Genomic DNA, 14,972 nt, shown 5'->3' on the forward strand with positions numbered 1-14,972 from the left:
ACCAGTTATACTGTAGCTCCCTTACGGAACTTGCAATTTTTACTATAACTATATTAAATACCGTAGGAGAAACTTAATTAATAAATAAGAGAACAGTTAAACAAAGGTCAATAAATACCTATCTAATAAAAATGTAGCCTACTAAATCCAGTGCATATCACACTCTGAAATCTCTGTATTCATTCTGTGTGCATCACCACACAAATGATGCTCATCAACGCAGGTTGTGGATTTTGCCATTCTGTATATTCAGGATGAATGAAACAAAACAAAAAACAAAAAGGGAACCTAGTTAAAAGCAATGGGATGAAGAGACGTCTCACTCAATTTTGTACACTCAGACAGAATCAGTTGCCTTTGGCCTGCTTAGGGGTAGAAGGTGAGGGAAGCACACAAAAGCAGTGCAATTATTCTGCTCTGGCACAACAACAGAGAGCAAAGGGAGCATCAAAGGCTTTCCTCTGAGCAAAATAGGGCTCCCTCAGAGGAAAAGCACAGCCTGTGTGTGAATACCAGTGCATGGACTTTTGGTCCTCTCTTGAGACATAAGAGGCAAAGGATCTGTGTCAATAGAGTTGCAATGCCTATCCATTTAGATTACGTTACAGTACAACATACACCTGCGGTAGTGTTAATACATTTCCAGAGTTACCTAAAATCTGGTTAAATATGAAATTGTGGAAACATATTTTGTTTCATGTGTCAAATGTGGCATTTTATTTACAGTAACTAACACCTGAAATCTGTAAGCAAGACTAAATTGTTGCTCTCATAAAATGATTTAAACAAATTTTGCATGAGAAATATTATTTTTTTTCTCATACTAAATTAATGTATTTTTTAAACACATATACAGGGACAGACAACACTGGTCCTGCCTGAATTGTTATTGATATGTGTTGTGGTGTAAGCATTTTTGTGTTTATTTGTTTCATATTTAGATTTGCATTATCATTAGAACATGTTAATAGTTAACTCATCATTATTATTTAATGATGAATAAATTGTATTATTATTTATTAAAATATCAATTGCTGTCATAGTTTCTTTCTTTTTTAATAGAGCATTATAGAGCACCTATCATAAAGAGTCCATGTTCACTTTAGTTTTTCACTTTAGTTGTTGAAAAATACTGTTACTCTACTACTAATTCTATATTTATTTTTTTACATTGTTTGTACAGAGTAGTTTGAAGCAAACTAAGGTGTGAGTGCAGTAAAAGTGTTGCAGAAGTGATTTTCTGTCAGGCATCATACAGGACACCCTGAAATATAAACAAGGTCCTTCGACAACCCGGAAGCTTGGCTTCCACATGTTGTTGTGTACACTCGCCGGTCGCTAAACGCACTTATTACATTCTGCACCGTTATAGTTGCTTCTTAGGGTGTCGTTGGAGTCTTAAACAAAATATAAGAAGATGAAAGTGGTTGCGTTAATAAGGTAACCGCACCTCTTTACTTCAGCCATCCCACAGTTCTGTCACGGATATTTTGTGCTAGTAGATCTGTTGTTCTGCCTATGTTTAAAGCTAGAATATGCCATTTACAGAAGGACCAGTTATCGAGTATATGTATGTTGAAAACGGATACAAGAGTAGCATAATGAAGCTAACTTACTGTAGTTACTGAGGATAAAGACTCCTAGAATAGCCCTTCATCAGCCACTGCTACAGCTACAGACATGTTTTCCATCACTGAATAGTAATTCCACCGCACCACATCCCCAGATGACTAACTGTACACCGATCCTAATGTATATGTCTGCATCTTAATGACTCAAACACGGTTTTACCTCTGTGCCTATTGCTCATTTTATGTTCCAGTGGGGGCAAAGACAGCTGCTACAACATGATGCAGTGTGTCGCTGCTGGGCACCGGATTGTTGCTCTGGCCAACCTGCGCCCTGCTCACACAGGTGAGGGGAATGAGGGGTGATCTACAGGGGCTAGTTGTCCTATATGGGGCAGCCAGCTGCACTTCTGCAGACTAGCAATCTAAGAACTGTGCATAAACAAATTACAGCAAAACTTTACATGTAGACTGAATTAGTATGCAAACGCAGACAGGATACTTCTGCTGAGTTTAAACACTGATATGTGCAGCAAATAATGAACATAAAACGTTTTTATGACTCACATTTGTCTGGATGTTTAAAATGACAAATTATATTTTTTTCCCAGCTATGCCTTGGCTTGTTTCACACTTGAGATGCACCCATATGATTGTGTGTGTGTGTGTAACGCAATAATTGATAACTTAATTGTAACAATTTCACAAATGTAAACATGTGAGGAGGAAGGTTAGTATGTTGATTTTGGATTTATCTCTCCAATACATTCACTTTTAGTTTTATGTAGTGCAGTGTATAAAAATCATCGGAAATTTGAATCTGTGTATTTGCCTCATCTTGATTGACAAGCATTTAAATGCTCAGAAAAACTTTAGATACTGTCCTGGATGTCTTTTAAAATGATACCCCCTGAATGAAGAGCCACTCTGCTCTTTTAACACTTGGTCTGGTTGTTTTTTTATAACATTTTTTTTGGACAGGCAGAAACATAGACAACAGAATGGAGGAGATAGGAAAAACAGCCTTGCTCAGAATTCATTATTGAAATTACAATAATTACACTGAATTGTGTGTAGATCCCTAGTTCATGCTAATGCAGTAAAACACAGTCACACCTGGAAGCTGACTGTGCAGTACAACCATCAACCAGTGGCTCAGGATTATACTGGCCATGGAGGAGCTCCAGTGGAGCAGTTACAGTTTTAGGGCCTGTCAAGTGGTGTTAATGAGGAAGGAGCAAACGTTGTTCTTTCTGTCACAACGTTAGATTTTTTCAGCACTGCAGAAAATCTTCACATAAATCACATGAAACAATTGAACTGATTGTTAAACCACAAATGTAATTCCAAATATAACTCTTTACTTTTCAAGTTTAAGAACTGCCATTTCAGATATTTTCCTTCAATATAAAGTTTTTTTGTTCTATGTTTCGTGTCGGATATTATTATAATAATTTCACATGAAACGGAAGAACATACAATCCCTGTGCATTTCAGAGAACTCATTTTCTTTTATCAGACACCGAACTAATGGATTGTTGTAAGCCTCTAAAAAGTTGACCTTTTTGCCACAGATGAGTTGGACAGCTACATGTACCAGACTGTGGGCCACCAGGCTATAGAGCTGTACGCTGATGCCATGGAGTTGCCTCTATACAGACGCACCATCCAGGGTTCAAGCCTGGACACCAGCAGGAACTACAGTGAGACAGAGGGGGATGAGGTGGAGGACCTGTATCAGCTGCTGCACCTTGTCAAAGTAGGGCTCACATTAAAAGGATTGTGGTATTATTGTTGTTATTGTTTTTTTGTTTGTCAGAGATCAGAGATGCTGTCTGACATTTGGCTTTCAATCTATGTATTCTATGATATATGAAAATATTTTATTACGTGTATGTGGAGCTATACAACAAAAATATGTACTGACAAACATTCCCAAATGGCTTAGGTTCCTTAAATCATGCTCTATGTATACAGACCTACTTGTCAAGCTTAAGATGACCAGCTGTACACTAACACTTCTTAATGGCCTTTTGCACTGTGCAGGCATGCCGCTCGGGATATTTAAAAGTCATATTAGTGCTTTTAGCCTGTCTCATTTTGTATGTTTTAATTTTACTCACAAAGTGGAGTAACTTTTCTTTTTATCCTACTCTGGAAAAATGGTGTGCCTGTTGTATTATTTAATCAAAGTTTTATGTGCAAAGTTGGAGAGAGGTGCCCTTGAACAATGGCTTCACAGGAAAAATTCCATTCTTTTTTTATCTCACTTGACAGAAGATCAGATGCAAAAATTAATCACCGAATTAATATTTCATCAAATACCACTTTTGCCAGGACGCTGAGAAAATATTCATTTGATGCCAAATTATGTATGAGACCTCGGTGGTCCAGTGTGGTACAGGGTGCCTGACTGACAGGTCTGAGATAAATGCGTGTGTGTTCAATACACTGCTGGCACTGCCTGCCTACCTGACCGCCTGCAGCCATGAGGAAGCTACCTGGACACACACTTTAACAGCAGCAAAAGCTCTTCCTGCTGTCAGCACAAACAGGGTGTGGGAACCCCCCTCCCCCTTGCAGCCCCACATAAACTCTTAGCTGGCAGCATCAACATTTTAGCACTTCTTATGGGATGGTGAATAGGATTTTGTTGTTGAGTTGGGAGCTTGCTTGATGTGGTACAAATGAGAGAGGTGGGGTGGGCTGGGGTGGGGGTATTCATGGTTTTTACTGTTAGTCTGTGTGGAGACATGTTCATCTGAAGCATAGGACTGCTCCAGGGCCCCTGCATGTCCACACACCACTTCTGTGGCTAGGGCCAGTCAGCCTGCCTCAGGGCATTTCGCGCCCTCTGCCTGACTCTCTTTGCCATCTTCTGTTTAAGTCGCCGGCTTTACACATGCAGCAACATGAAAAAGCTCTTGATTTTGTGTTAACACACTTGCACAGTCCAGACACTGTTTTTTGGCCTCCTTGGAGTATTCATATTATAGTGGACATTGCTGTGTTATGTGATGCAATATACCATCTCTGCCTGTGGCCAGGGCTCTAATTGCAAAGGGCTGCTAATTTTCCCATTTCCAGGGCTTCTCTGGCCTGACCTCACCAGTCAGGCAGGCCATAGATCAGGGCAGTTGGGGTCCCATGGGGCACTCACAGCCCAACAGACTTCCAGTCATCTCCCCATTTACCCCTTTCCCCATCATCAACAGACCTGTACCATAAACAACAGGCTTCCCCTTTAGCTTAGTGAGTGATGGCAACCATAAGAATACAACATTTCCTCTCACATTTTAAGCAGCTCCTTTTTGAAGTATCTTTTTTGACATTTTCACTAACCAATAGATTGACTAACTTGTACCACTTGTTCCACATTATGTAAGGTCGGGGACTTGTGAATTTAGATACATTCTGTCACACCATCACATATTTACTTTCAAAAGCCTCAATCAAGTTCAAGGCTTATCACTTTATTTCCAAAGTAAACACTGTAAAGTTTATACTGCTGTTGATTAGTGAAGAAAATGATAGAGGTGGGAAAAGAGGGGAGAAAAAAACACGTCTTTTGATAATGAGCTGTTAAATTACCATTGCTGGGAAAGAACAGTTTTAGCATAAAAATGTGTTCTGTTTGGAAAGTGTGATATTTTGAAAGATTCTTTCTAGCAGTTTCAATTAATTAGAAGTTACAAGATTATATTTGGCAAATGACACTTGAGCATAGATGAAAGATTTTTTTTCTCAGATCCAAAGTTGATGAGTTTAAAGTGGAAATTCTTCCCTCCTCCTTTTCCTTGTGCAGTGTTTGCAGCTGTCTTGTAGCATGAGCCAACAGTGCCATCTATGGATCATTCCCATTAGTGGACAAACGAGACATACTCTCTACACTTTTGGCCTCCGAGAATGTTTGGAGCCATTCAAGGGACTCAAAGGGAGATCATATTATTCAGAACCATTGTTGATAGAAGGAAAAAAGCCTAATTATGACAGAAAAAAATGAGCTATCTATTCCCGGCAGTGCTGATAATGGCAGAATGACAATGTGGCCCTATCCTTGGCCCCTTTGCTCTCATCGCTGGCTGAGTATGGCAGTGTCTCTTTGAAGTGTGTAACCTGATAGAGCGCACCCTGTCCCATCCTGCTAGGTGCTGATCTTTGAACTTGCTCTTTGAAGGAGGGGAGAAATTATAGTTTTGTTTGGGCACTTTTAGGCTATATTCTCATAAAGAAGAGATGACATCCTATGCTAGGCTTCAGAGCAAAATAGAATATGATTATAACTGTAAAAGCTATTTATTTTTATCCTTATTTTTTATACTTTGTTTCTTCTTCCTCATTTCTTCATGAATATGTGCCCTTGTTTGTATAGATGTTAGGAATTTGGGATGTTGTGGGTTGTGTGTCCATACTTGACTGTGTGGTTGGTCTGCTCTCCTCTGTTGTGATCTGCTCTGATGTGTGATACAGATCAACAGTGTCAGTCGCCCCTGGCTGTAATGCCAGTCCCCCCGAAGGCCTGCAAAACCCTCATATTAGTCATATCACATCCCTCAAGTCCTTTATCCTTCTCTCTGTGCTCTGTGACCTGACACAGTGGCTTTTTATGCCCCGTGACCCTGCATGTGTGTGTGTGTGTGTGTATACGCGCACACTCATGTGTTCAAGGTCAGGTCAAATCGGGCCTCTGTTACATGATAACAGGTCTATCTCTGTTCTCCTTACACACCTCTGCCACTCTTCCCCCCCCTGAGTTTTCAACACTCTAGGGTAGACAGAGGTTCTCTCATTGCTCTCATCCTATGCACTCCTTTTTTCTCTACTATAAGTAATTCATGTTGCACATAAGTAAATCTTAGGAATTATTGGTAGTTAATTCCATCATTATGAAACACATTTTACAACACAAAGATGCCTGTTAAAGTAGCACAACCTATGTGGGAGTGACATTTGGAAAGATGCAGTCGTAGCTTTAATATTTCGATGTAGTAATAGATTTAAAAATAAAATGACTATTGCAGCAACGCTACAACCTTTGAGCTGATGAATAAAGACAAAGACATTTAAGCTCATTAGAGTGATGAGGAACAATAGATGATATCTATGCACATGTTCTATTCTGCCAGCTCTAATTAGCAGCGCTGTAACATCTCTGTCATATTGAGACCCAGCTTTGAGAACGATGGAAATGTTACTTTCAAATCTAATTTACCACCCCGTAATACCTTTGACTTTTCAAAAATGCTGGGATTTTGTTTTTGGGAAAGTTCTCTTATTTTTGAATAACTAAAATCACGGCTCACTTAACATGTAACTTCCCTGCTGTCTTTCTTTTCCCCTTATGTGGAAAGTCTTGGAGAGGCGCACTGAGACCTTTGACCTTGGTAGATTTACGCATTCCCTCCTATTGGTGTGTGTTAAAACATCTTGTGTTTAGTGAGATAATCCTTCTCTTAAACCTGCACACACTCTTCCCACATTCCCCATTTTTACTGACCTTTATTACATACACACTCCCCCTCATTCTCAGCCACTACCACCGCTCCATTATTGACATCAGCAGACAACAGTGGGGCCCTCTGAGATCACGGAGGCAGTCTGTCCACAAGTCCAAACATTCTTTTTCATTCTTCCCTCTCCCTCACTCCTCCTTTCTTTCTTCTACTGGCATCTTTGTTTCTATTGTATTGTCGTCGCACTTTCATCCGGACCCTTCAGAAGCCTGGCATTGCCTTGTTGCGAGTACCCTGATGGAAGTGTATCCTGCTGCGAGGAAAGAAGGGAGAAGGACCGAGGGAGAGGAGAAAGGTGCAGAGAGGAGAAGAAGGAGGAGGATGAGGGCTGGCTGGCTGGCTGACGGAGGAATCTCTAGTTGAACCAAGAGCTCTGTAGTATTGATTAGGCAGCTGAGGTGTTGCGAGACAAGATGCTGGGGAGGGGTGTGAACAATGAAAGGGGGGGTCAAAATCAAACACGCAGCCCTTCTCTGATTACCGGCATGGTGCCGCATTAGACGTACATCGGGGGCTCAGCAGGAAAATGGATTTCTTTAAAAAGCTGCTTAATACATAAATCATGACCTCTGGGGTCACAGCGAGGGTTTAGGAGATCAGATCAATAACAAAGCTAATGCAAGCTTGTTGTTGCTGGTTTGTGGTGCAGAGAGACCTCTAAATGGTGTTATTGGTAGTAGCTTACAAGCAGTCAAGGGTCCTCGGATAATCACTCTGTGGAAAGTTTGCGTTATTACATTTCAACAAAGTTTAGAGTGTCTTACTTAAGGATATATTACAGCGCGAGCAAGTATAGATTCTTCAAACAGCTGTCTCTGTGCTGCCTCTCTGTGATACCCATTGTTATCTTTTCCTTTGGTCTGAGATGCTTGTATTATGTTGGTTGACACAGTGGCAGTGGGGTTGAGATTGCAGGCTTGTTTTGCACATGAGGAAGGATAGCATTAGCGCTGAGATAATGGCACTGTGTATTGTTCGCTGGCCGTGTGGAAGTGGTGGGACAGGATCTATTAGATGCAGGCCCATTTCCCACCAACTGACGCTACCAGTCCCCACAAACATTAGATAAAAAGTCGAGCCTCAAGCCTTTGTAATTTGTTTGTATTTTTCTGCTTAATGTACTTTGCTCAATCTTGTTTAGTGATGATGGAAGCTGATAGCCTTATCTTGCCTTGCCAAGGGCATGAACCACTATACTGCTTGGTTGAACATTGTTCCAATGAAGAACGTGTGTGTAATGGTCTTTTTTTTCCAGGTTTTGTTTTGATGCTGGAAGAATTGTTGACGTTTCAAGAGGTTATTTGCATTTCAGCTATTGGCCAATATGTTCTCTTAGGGAAAGTATTTTGTTATAAATTTTCTCTTTTGCCTGATTGTTTATATTAAGGGAAATATGTGGTTATTTTCTATTTCTGGCTAAAGAAATTAAATGTTTTCTCCTTTTTGTCAGTTTGCATACTTTGTCATGTCGTCCTCAAAATGCCTTTGGATGTCTATTTCAAACCAGCTGCTACTCTTGATCCTCAGAGATCTATTACTACCTCTCATATGCTTTCTTCTTTCTTTTAAAAAGTCACTTTTCAGCTATGTCTGAAAATGTAAGGTTAGATTCGTATCACAGCTAATATGTTGCTCAAAAAAGTTATTTTTACTCTCCAGCCAACAAAAAATGGGAAAGATAATCCATCTGTGAAAGAAAAACACAAGTAATTGAGGAGATTGGACTTATAATAAAATATTTTAAGCTCACCAGTGTACAACAGCTAGCTAGTCAGGCCCAATACTGTCTGCCATGAAGAGACAGCAGAGGAATGGTGTTAAGTCTTTCAACTCCCTGCCATTCATCTGCTCAAAAATTAAGAGGGCTTTTATGTTTTGTTTTGTGAACCATTCCCCTCAAGAAATATTTGTGGCAGGCCCCATCACCTCCCGCAGCTAAAGTCATAACCAGCCGTAGAAAAACACTGTCTGGAGTCTGGAGAGTGGGTTAAACCAGCATCACGGCTATATTTTCCTCTAGTCTCTCTCTGGGGAATGAAGGGGGGGGGGGGGGGGGGGTGGAAGTCCATGATGTCTGTTGGAGCTTTAGAGGATGGAGGACAGGAGAGCCAAGATGCCAAGAGCCTGGAACCTGACCTCACCAGAAAAACATTTACATTTTGGAGTGTGTGTGTGTGTTTGTGTGTTCATAAGCCTCTGCATGACTGTGTGTATATATACATGGACATCAGTACATGTACGTTGTTCATACACCCTGTGGACTAGGTGCTTGTTCTGGACCATAAAAAGCAACTGACATAGTTTACCTCTCTGTGGCATGAGACTTGCTCTTTGATTCTGTCCCTCTCGCTTTCTGGAAGCAACTTCCTGTCTCTGACGCTCAAACACTCTTACTTCAGCCAAGTGGGAATGTTGCTATGACAGAGCTGGGATTATGACTTTGTTTTATGGCCCACAGAAAACTGTTGCTGATGCTTATTTGTTAGAACATCTTATCCTTTTAATGGTGAGCAGTGAGACCTTGAATGTTTGGAGGAAGTTAAAGAATTTCTTTTCATCTGAAAAATAACTAAATGTTTGATAAAGTGAAAGTAGAACCATACAGTGACAGTATGTTTAATGTAGAAAAAAAAACATTTTAAATTGCATTTTAAAACACAGTAATAAATAAAGTTGTTTGGTTGATTTGCAGGTATTCATGGACATTGATGAACAATCTTATGTCTGTCTGCCTCTTCCCTACATTTAGTTTTCCATGCATGTAGATATGGAAAGCCTCCTTGTCCTTGGCTTGCTGAAACCAGGGCTTTGTGCTTGCTTTGGCTAAGGCCCTCTCCCTCCCTGCCTGACGACTGGCTGGGCCTGTGTTTACGTAACCATATATATCTGAGAGGAAACTCGTGAAACGTTAATCTCTCTTCTTTTTAACCCTGATGAATTTCTACATTTTCCAGCTGCGCGGCATGGCATATTTATGCTCAGGCTCTATTGCTGAAAACAGCTCTGTCATTGTAAATGAATCACTACCCAAGACTAAAGTGTGTGTGTGTGTGTGTAAACTTCAGGCTAGGAAACTGTACACATACAGGTTTACCCATTAAAAAAAGCTGCAGCAGTGGATATTTGCAGCTTCGTTTTCATTCTTCTCTGGACCTTAATCAGTACACGCTGACCCGTCACTCGTCACATTTCTCTTGGCTGATAAGCGTCCTTCTGTCATCGTGTTGAAGAGACAATGCCTCGTGTCATATCCTCTGTTGGCTGGTCACACCTGCATCATGGCCTCGGTGGAGGATAAAACTATCCCCTTGTCTGTTTCCTTTCTCCCCTTCTTGTTGCAACTCTGACCTGTATCATCTGAAGAACTGGTGGGGTGTTTAGGTTTATGAACAGCTGGCTTTGTGAAAACTTTTTTTTTTTATTCCACTACTCTGTATGGTTGAGGACTGACACGTGGTGAGTCATCTCACCAGCCCATCCACAAGCACAAAGGAAGAGCCCGTCTTTCAACAGCTACTTCAAACACGCAGCCCCACCAATTTACCAAAGGGAACGTCTCTGAAAGCCTTTTAGAACAAGATTTTGGCTGATGTTTGTTTTACAAAGACGTTCTCTAAGCCTGTGTGTCCATGTGTTTCTTTGTTTTGATAGATCAGACACAGCTTGTGTTTTTTGGCCTCAGTATAAACAGAATCTTATTCTGTAACCAAAACATTAGAATTGTTCCAAACTATAACTTGGACGTAGTGCACACCTCTCCTTTCTTTATCAGCTCCACAAGTCACCTGGTTGTATAACCGTCTATACGGAATAATAATGAGGAATCTGATTTACAACAAATAAGCAGTGTCTCCTCCTACTAAGCTCACACTAAGCTTCCTGTCAGTTTGGCATGTCTGAGCTGTCAGGACAACCCAACACGCCCCAGGACTATGTCTGTATTACATTAAACACAATCGCTTGACCCTAGCAGGCCCTATTCCCTGTACCACATCTACTTAAAGTGCTACAACAAGGTCCAACCCCCCTCACTTTGTTCCCACCTTGTAGGCAAACAGGGGAGAACAATCCCATTACAACAGGCCCAGAGCTGATCTAATGCACAGAACATTAAAACCGTGTCTCATCCAGTCACTTACTTGATGGATCCAGGAAAAGAGGGATGAAGATGAGGAGAGGTGGAGGGAAGAAAGAATGTTGAAGAGAAAAGGGGAGGGGGGGGGATTGGAGGCCGAGGGGTCAGGCGCTGTGTAGATGTGACGAAGTGAATGCAGCAATGGAGAGTATGTGATGGTACCCCGGTGCCCTTGAGCAAACTGTCATTCAAACCACTTTAATTAATTTCCCCACCTTGTCCCCTTCCCTACCTCTTTTCTATCACAGACGAGCACGCTAGAAGAAGGCGGCACTGTGATAGAGTGTGCACGTCAACAACTCTGGACTTGATAAAAAAGAGGATTTTGTAATGGAAATTTCTGGCCTTGTAGTTAAGATCCGTGGAGTTGTCAGAACAGACTGAAGCAGGCATTTTAGAAACCTACCATTTTGCAAAATGGAGCTTTGTATTGTTAGGGTGTATAATTAAGACCTCATTGTGGCAGCCATTGAGAGAGAGTTAATGAGGGTTCTGATGTATTCCATATTAATATGAATATTGAATTTTTAATATTTTATGGCTTTCTAATTGCCTTGGTTGCTGTTAATGGCTTTGACTGTTGAATATTACCCTGACTGAATATGTGACATGGGTGAGTATCTTTAAAGCTGGGAGCTGATAAAACAGCTGCATTTTCAAGTTCATTTTTTTTTTTGCTTTATGATTTCTGCACATGTGTCTTTCAGGCAGTTACATATCTTGACTGAAGGCACGTCTGTGACTGTGAATACATTTGAAGCAGTGTTTTACTCCCTTACCAAGATGAATGTATATATAATTACAAAGTATATCACGCATACTACCTTGATATAGAGTTTAATGGCCGTATCGTTTCTTTGTGGAGCATGTCTGCTGGCCTTAATCTTCCACAGAGCTGACATCTTAATAACTCAGCCCTCTCCATCCATTTCCACAGGAGACATCCGGATGTGGGGGAAGGATTAGTTTAATGAATTTGACAATTAGTAACAGAAGTTAATGACTGCATGGGGCTAAGTACCCTGATGGACATGGCTGGGGGGACTAAGGACTTCCATTGCTCTGGGCCATAGATCCTCATTAATAGCTTTTCTGCCTGCCGGATAGGATAGGGGAAGCCAGGCTAGGCCTTTGTTTAGTCTGCCTCTGAAGGAGCTGCAAGGGGGTTGCACAATGCCAGAATTAGTCCTGCTCTGGGCATGAGTTAATGCAGGGCCTGAGGTCCTGGATCAGGTGAGGCTTCTGTTAATGAACTAGGATCATTAAATGTTGAAAAAGGAAAAGTGGCATAGAATAAGGGCAGGGAGGGTGCGATTTTTTCACATCTTGTGCCAACAGTCATGAAGAAAGAGAAGTGGTTTATGGGTCACAGGCCTCCTGATGACCTCTCCCTTGATTTATCATTATGCTATCCAGATACCACCTCTAATGCAGTCAAAACATCGTTTAGCCCAATAGCTCTCATAAAGATTTTATTATTATTTATTATTACACTGTGCTTCATGAGCTACCTAGTCGCTTTTTCAAATATTTCCACTATAAACCATTTTGATAAATTCTTCAGCTACTATAAAATCAAAGTTTGTATTTTTTACAGCATCATGAATACACATAGAACAATTCCCATAATATCCATCAATTTAGATTTATATGTACTTGTACCCCTTCATCACAATAATTTATCTTACCTTCTCCCACATAGGATGAGAAAGTATGGCCAGAATTTGTAAAATCACATCCAGAGCATTAGCTGCCCCCTCATTCCTGCCTGTCTCCTGGTGATAGCAATAATAGCGACAAAAACATAGCCACATCCAAAAATAATCATTTCCCAAAGCTGCTGCCAAATGGTCTAGTAGCTAGGGTCTCCACTGAAAACAAGCAGATGTGTGAGAAATTTGTGTTGTCATTAGTGCAAGTATGCCTGCGTATATGACTGTATGATGTGATGTAATGACGAGAGCCAGTAAAAACAGAAGCCATTTAATTAGTCGAGGCAGAGTTGAACTTCACAGGTCCAAGTACCTACAGGGATCTGCCTCCTGAAAGAAAGGAGATAGAGGGAGACAGAGAGACAGAAATGCAAGATGAAGCTGTTGTTTGTTGTTGCTCTGATGCTCTGATATTCTGTCAGGTCCTGCCAAGTTTAAAGCCACAGGACCAAATTGGTGTTGATGTAGCACACTCCTTCAACGCTCTCATTCATGTATCTTTCCCTCTTTCTCTCTGTCTGGCCTTATCCTGCTCTCTACCTGCTAATTTGCCTCTTTAGGGAGTGACAGTTGCATTTAGGGAAAAGGTTATCATTGTATTAGAATAGAGTGTTGGCCTTGAGGCTTACCTAGAATTACATGACACTGCCTCCAGCCCCCTTCGCTCTGTGCTGGGCTGAAATGTTATCAGTCTGACTTAATTACTGTCACTGGGCATTGGAATTAACCATAATGTACATTCCAGTGTTGGACACATTGGAGAGATATTAAAACTGGAGTATACTGAATCCCCTCTTAAGATCTCTTGGTGTTTAACTTTAGGTCAAAGAGTTAAATTCTAGCTGTGTATTTAAGTGTTTAGCTTCAGTTTTATACATCACATACTCTGCTCCACCTCCAACACCACACACACACAAGCCCTCAGCTGCACACACAGAACACATCTTTTATCTGATTAGCTGGCATGTCTATGCGAAGCTTCGTGTGTGTGCTTGCGTGTGTGAGGCACAGTGCATTGCAGCTCAGCATCAGGCCCCAGGCAGGGCATGGATTTCATTTAGGAAAGTATCAAAGGTTTACACGCTGTTCGCTTTAATCAGCATGTTTATCAGGCAGAGAAAAATTGCAGGAAGGGACCACAGGGAGAAGGAGGGGTGGGGGGATGAGGGGGGGGGGTTATCTTAAGGACCAGTAGCCAGGGAAATTGATAATGGCTACAAGGTAATTTACTGGAGACTTGTGCATCCCTCCACTGCCTCTACGCTTGCCTCTCATTCTAATTACAGCCCATGTAATGTTCTAATGAATCTGCAGGTGTGTGTCAGCAGGGGAGGGGTACAGAGGCTCTGCATTAATGTCTAAGCATGCACGTGCGTTGGCATGCGGCTCTTGCTTGCTTGCTTGCATGCACGCGTGTGTTTGTGTATGTCACTCTGGATCAAGCCTGTTTTCATGTAAGAAGATTGAATGCAACTCAAGGCTGTGTCAGTGTCTCTCGAGTGCATAGTCGTCTCGATGTTTCTGAAATATGAATATGATATGAAAAGCAATTAGATTAGCCCTCAGCAATATTAAAGATACATGCCACTCACAAACACAAAGTTCCGCTGATACTTCAAGTTGTCACTGCGGTTCCATCTTCCAGCTGGGTGTGTAGAGGATGGAAGCTACGGCCAGACACACTCATCTCGTGCCGATAAGGTCCAGCAACTGCCTTTTGGCATGGCTGGTGCCTGCAGTGACATGCACGCACGTACGCATAAACACACACGATCAGTCACAGTGCCATGTACTCAAATCTCCAGAGGATATGGGCTGGACTGTAGACGCCTTGATAGGACCGAGTGTAAACATCCCCACAGGATTGCGGTCCAATGAAAGGAATGAGCTGTCAGGAATCTGCTTTCTTTGTCTTCTTTATTCTCCTTGTGTGTATGTTTACATGTGTTTGTGTGGTTTTGTTCATATTACACTTTGGGATACCATTGTAGCTTGAGAAAGAAGTATTTGGCCCCGAGAGACTGTGACATCATATTGCAGTTAC

The 14,972-nt window shown here is 41.4% G+C and overlaps 1 protein-coding gene across 2 annotated transcripts in view; it reads left to right on the top strand.

Moving 5' to 3' along the window:
* Positions 1-1,298: 1,298 nt before the first annotated feature.
* The window catches only part of dph6 (diphthamine biosynthesis 6), a 52,829-nt gene continuing 39,155 nt past the window's right edge, over positions 1,299-14,972 (top strand). For both annotated transcript variants that reach the window (XM_028396365.1, XM_028396366.1), the window contains exons 1-3: positions 1,299-1,440; positions 1,823-1,914; positions 3,143-3,327. In XM_028396365.1, coding sequence (XP_028252166.1) covers positions 1,418-1,440; positions 1,823-1,914; positions 3,143-3,327 — 300 coding nt within the window. In that variant the 5' untranslated portion in view covers positions 1,299-1,417. The remainder of the gene's footprint in view (positions 1,441-1,822; positions 1,915-3,142; positions 3,328-14,972) is intronic.

The sequence above is a fragment of the Parambassis ranga genome, chromosome 22 (genome assembly GCF_900634625.1).
Source record: "Parambassis ranga chromosome 22, fParRan2.1, whole genome shotgun sequence".
Classification (NCBI taxonomy): domain Eukaryota; kingdom Metazoa; phylum Chordata; class Actinopteri; family Ambassidae; genus Parambassis; species Parambassis ranga.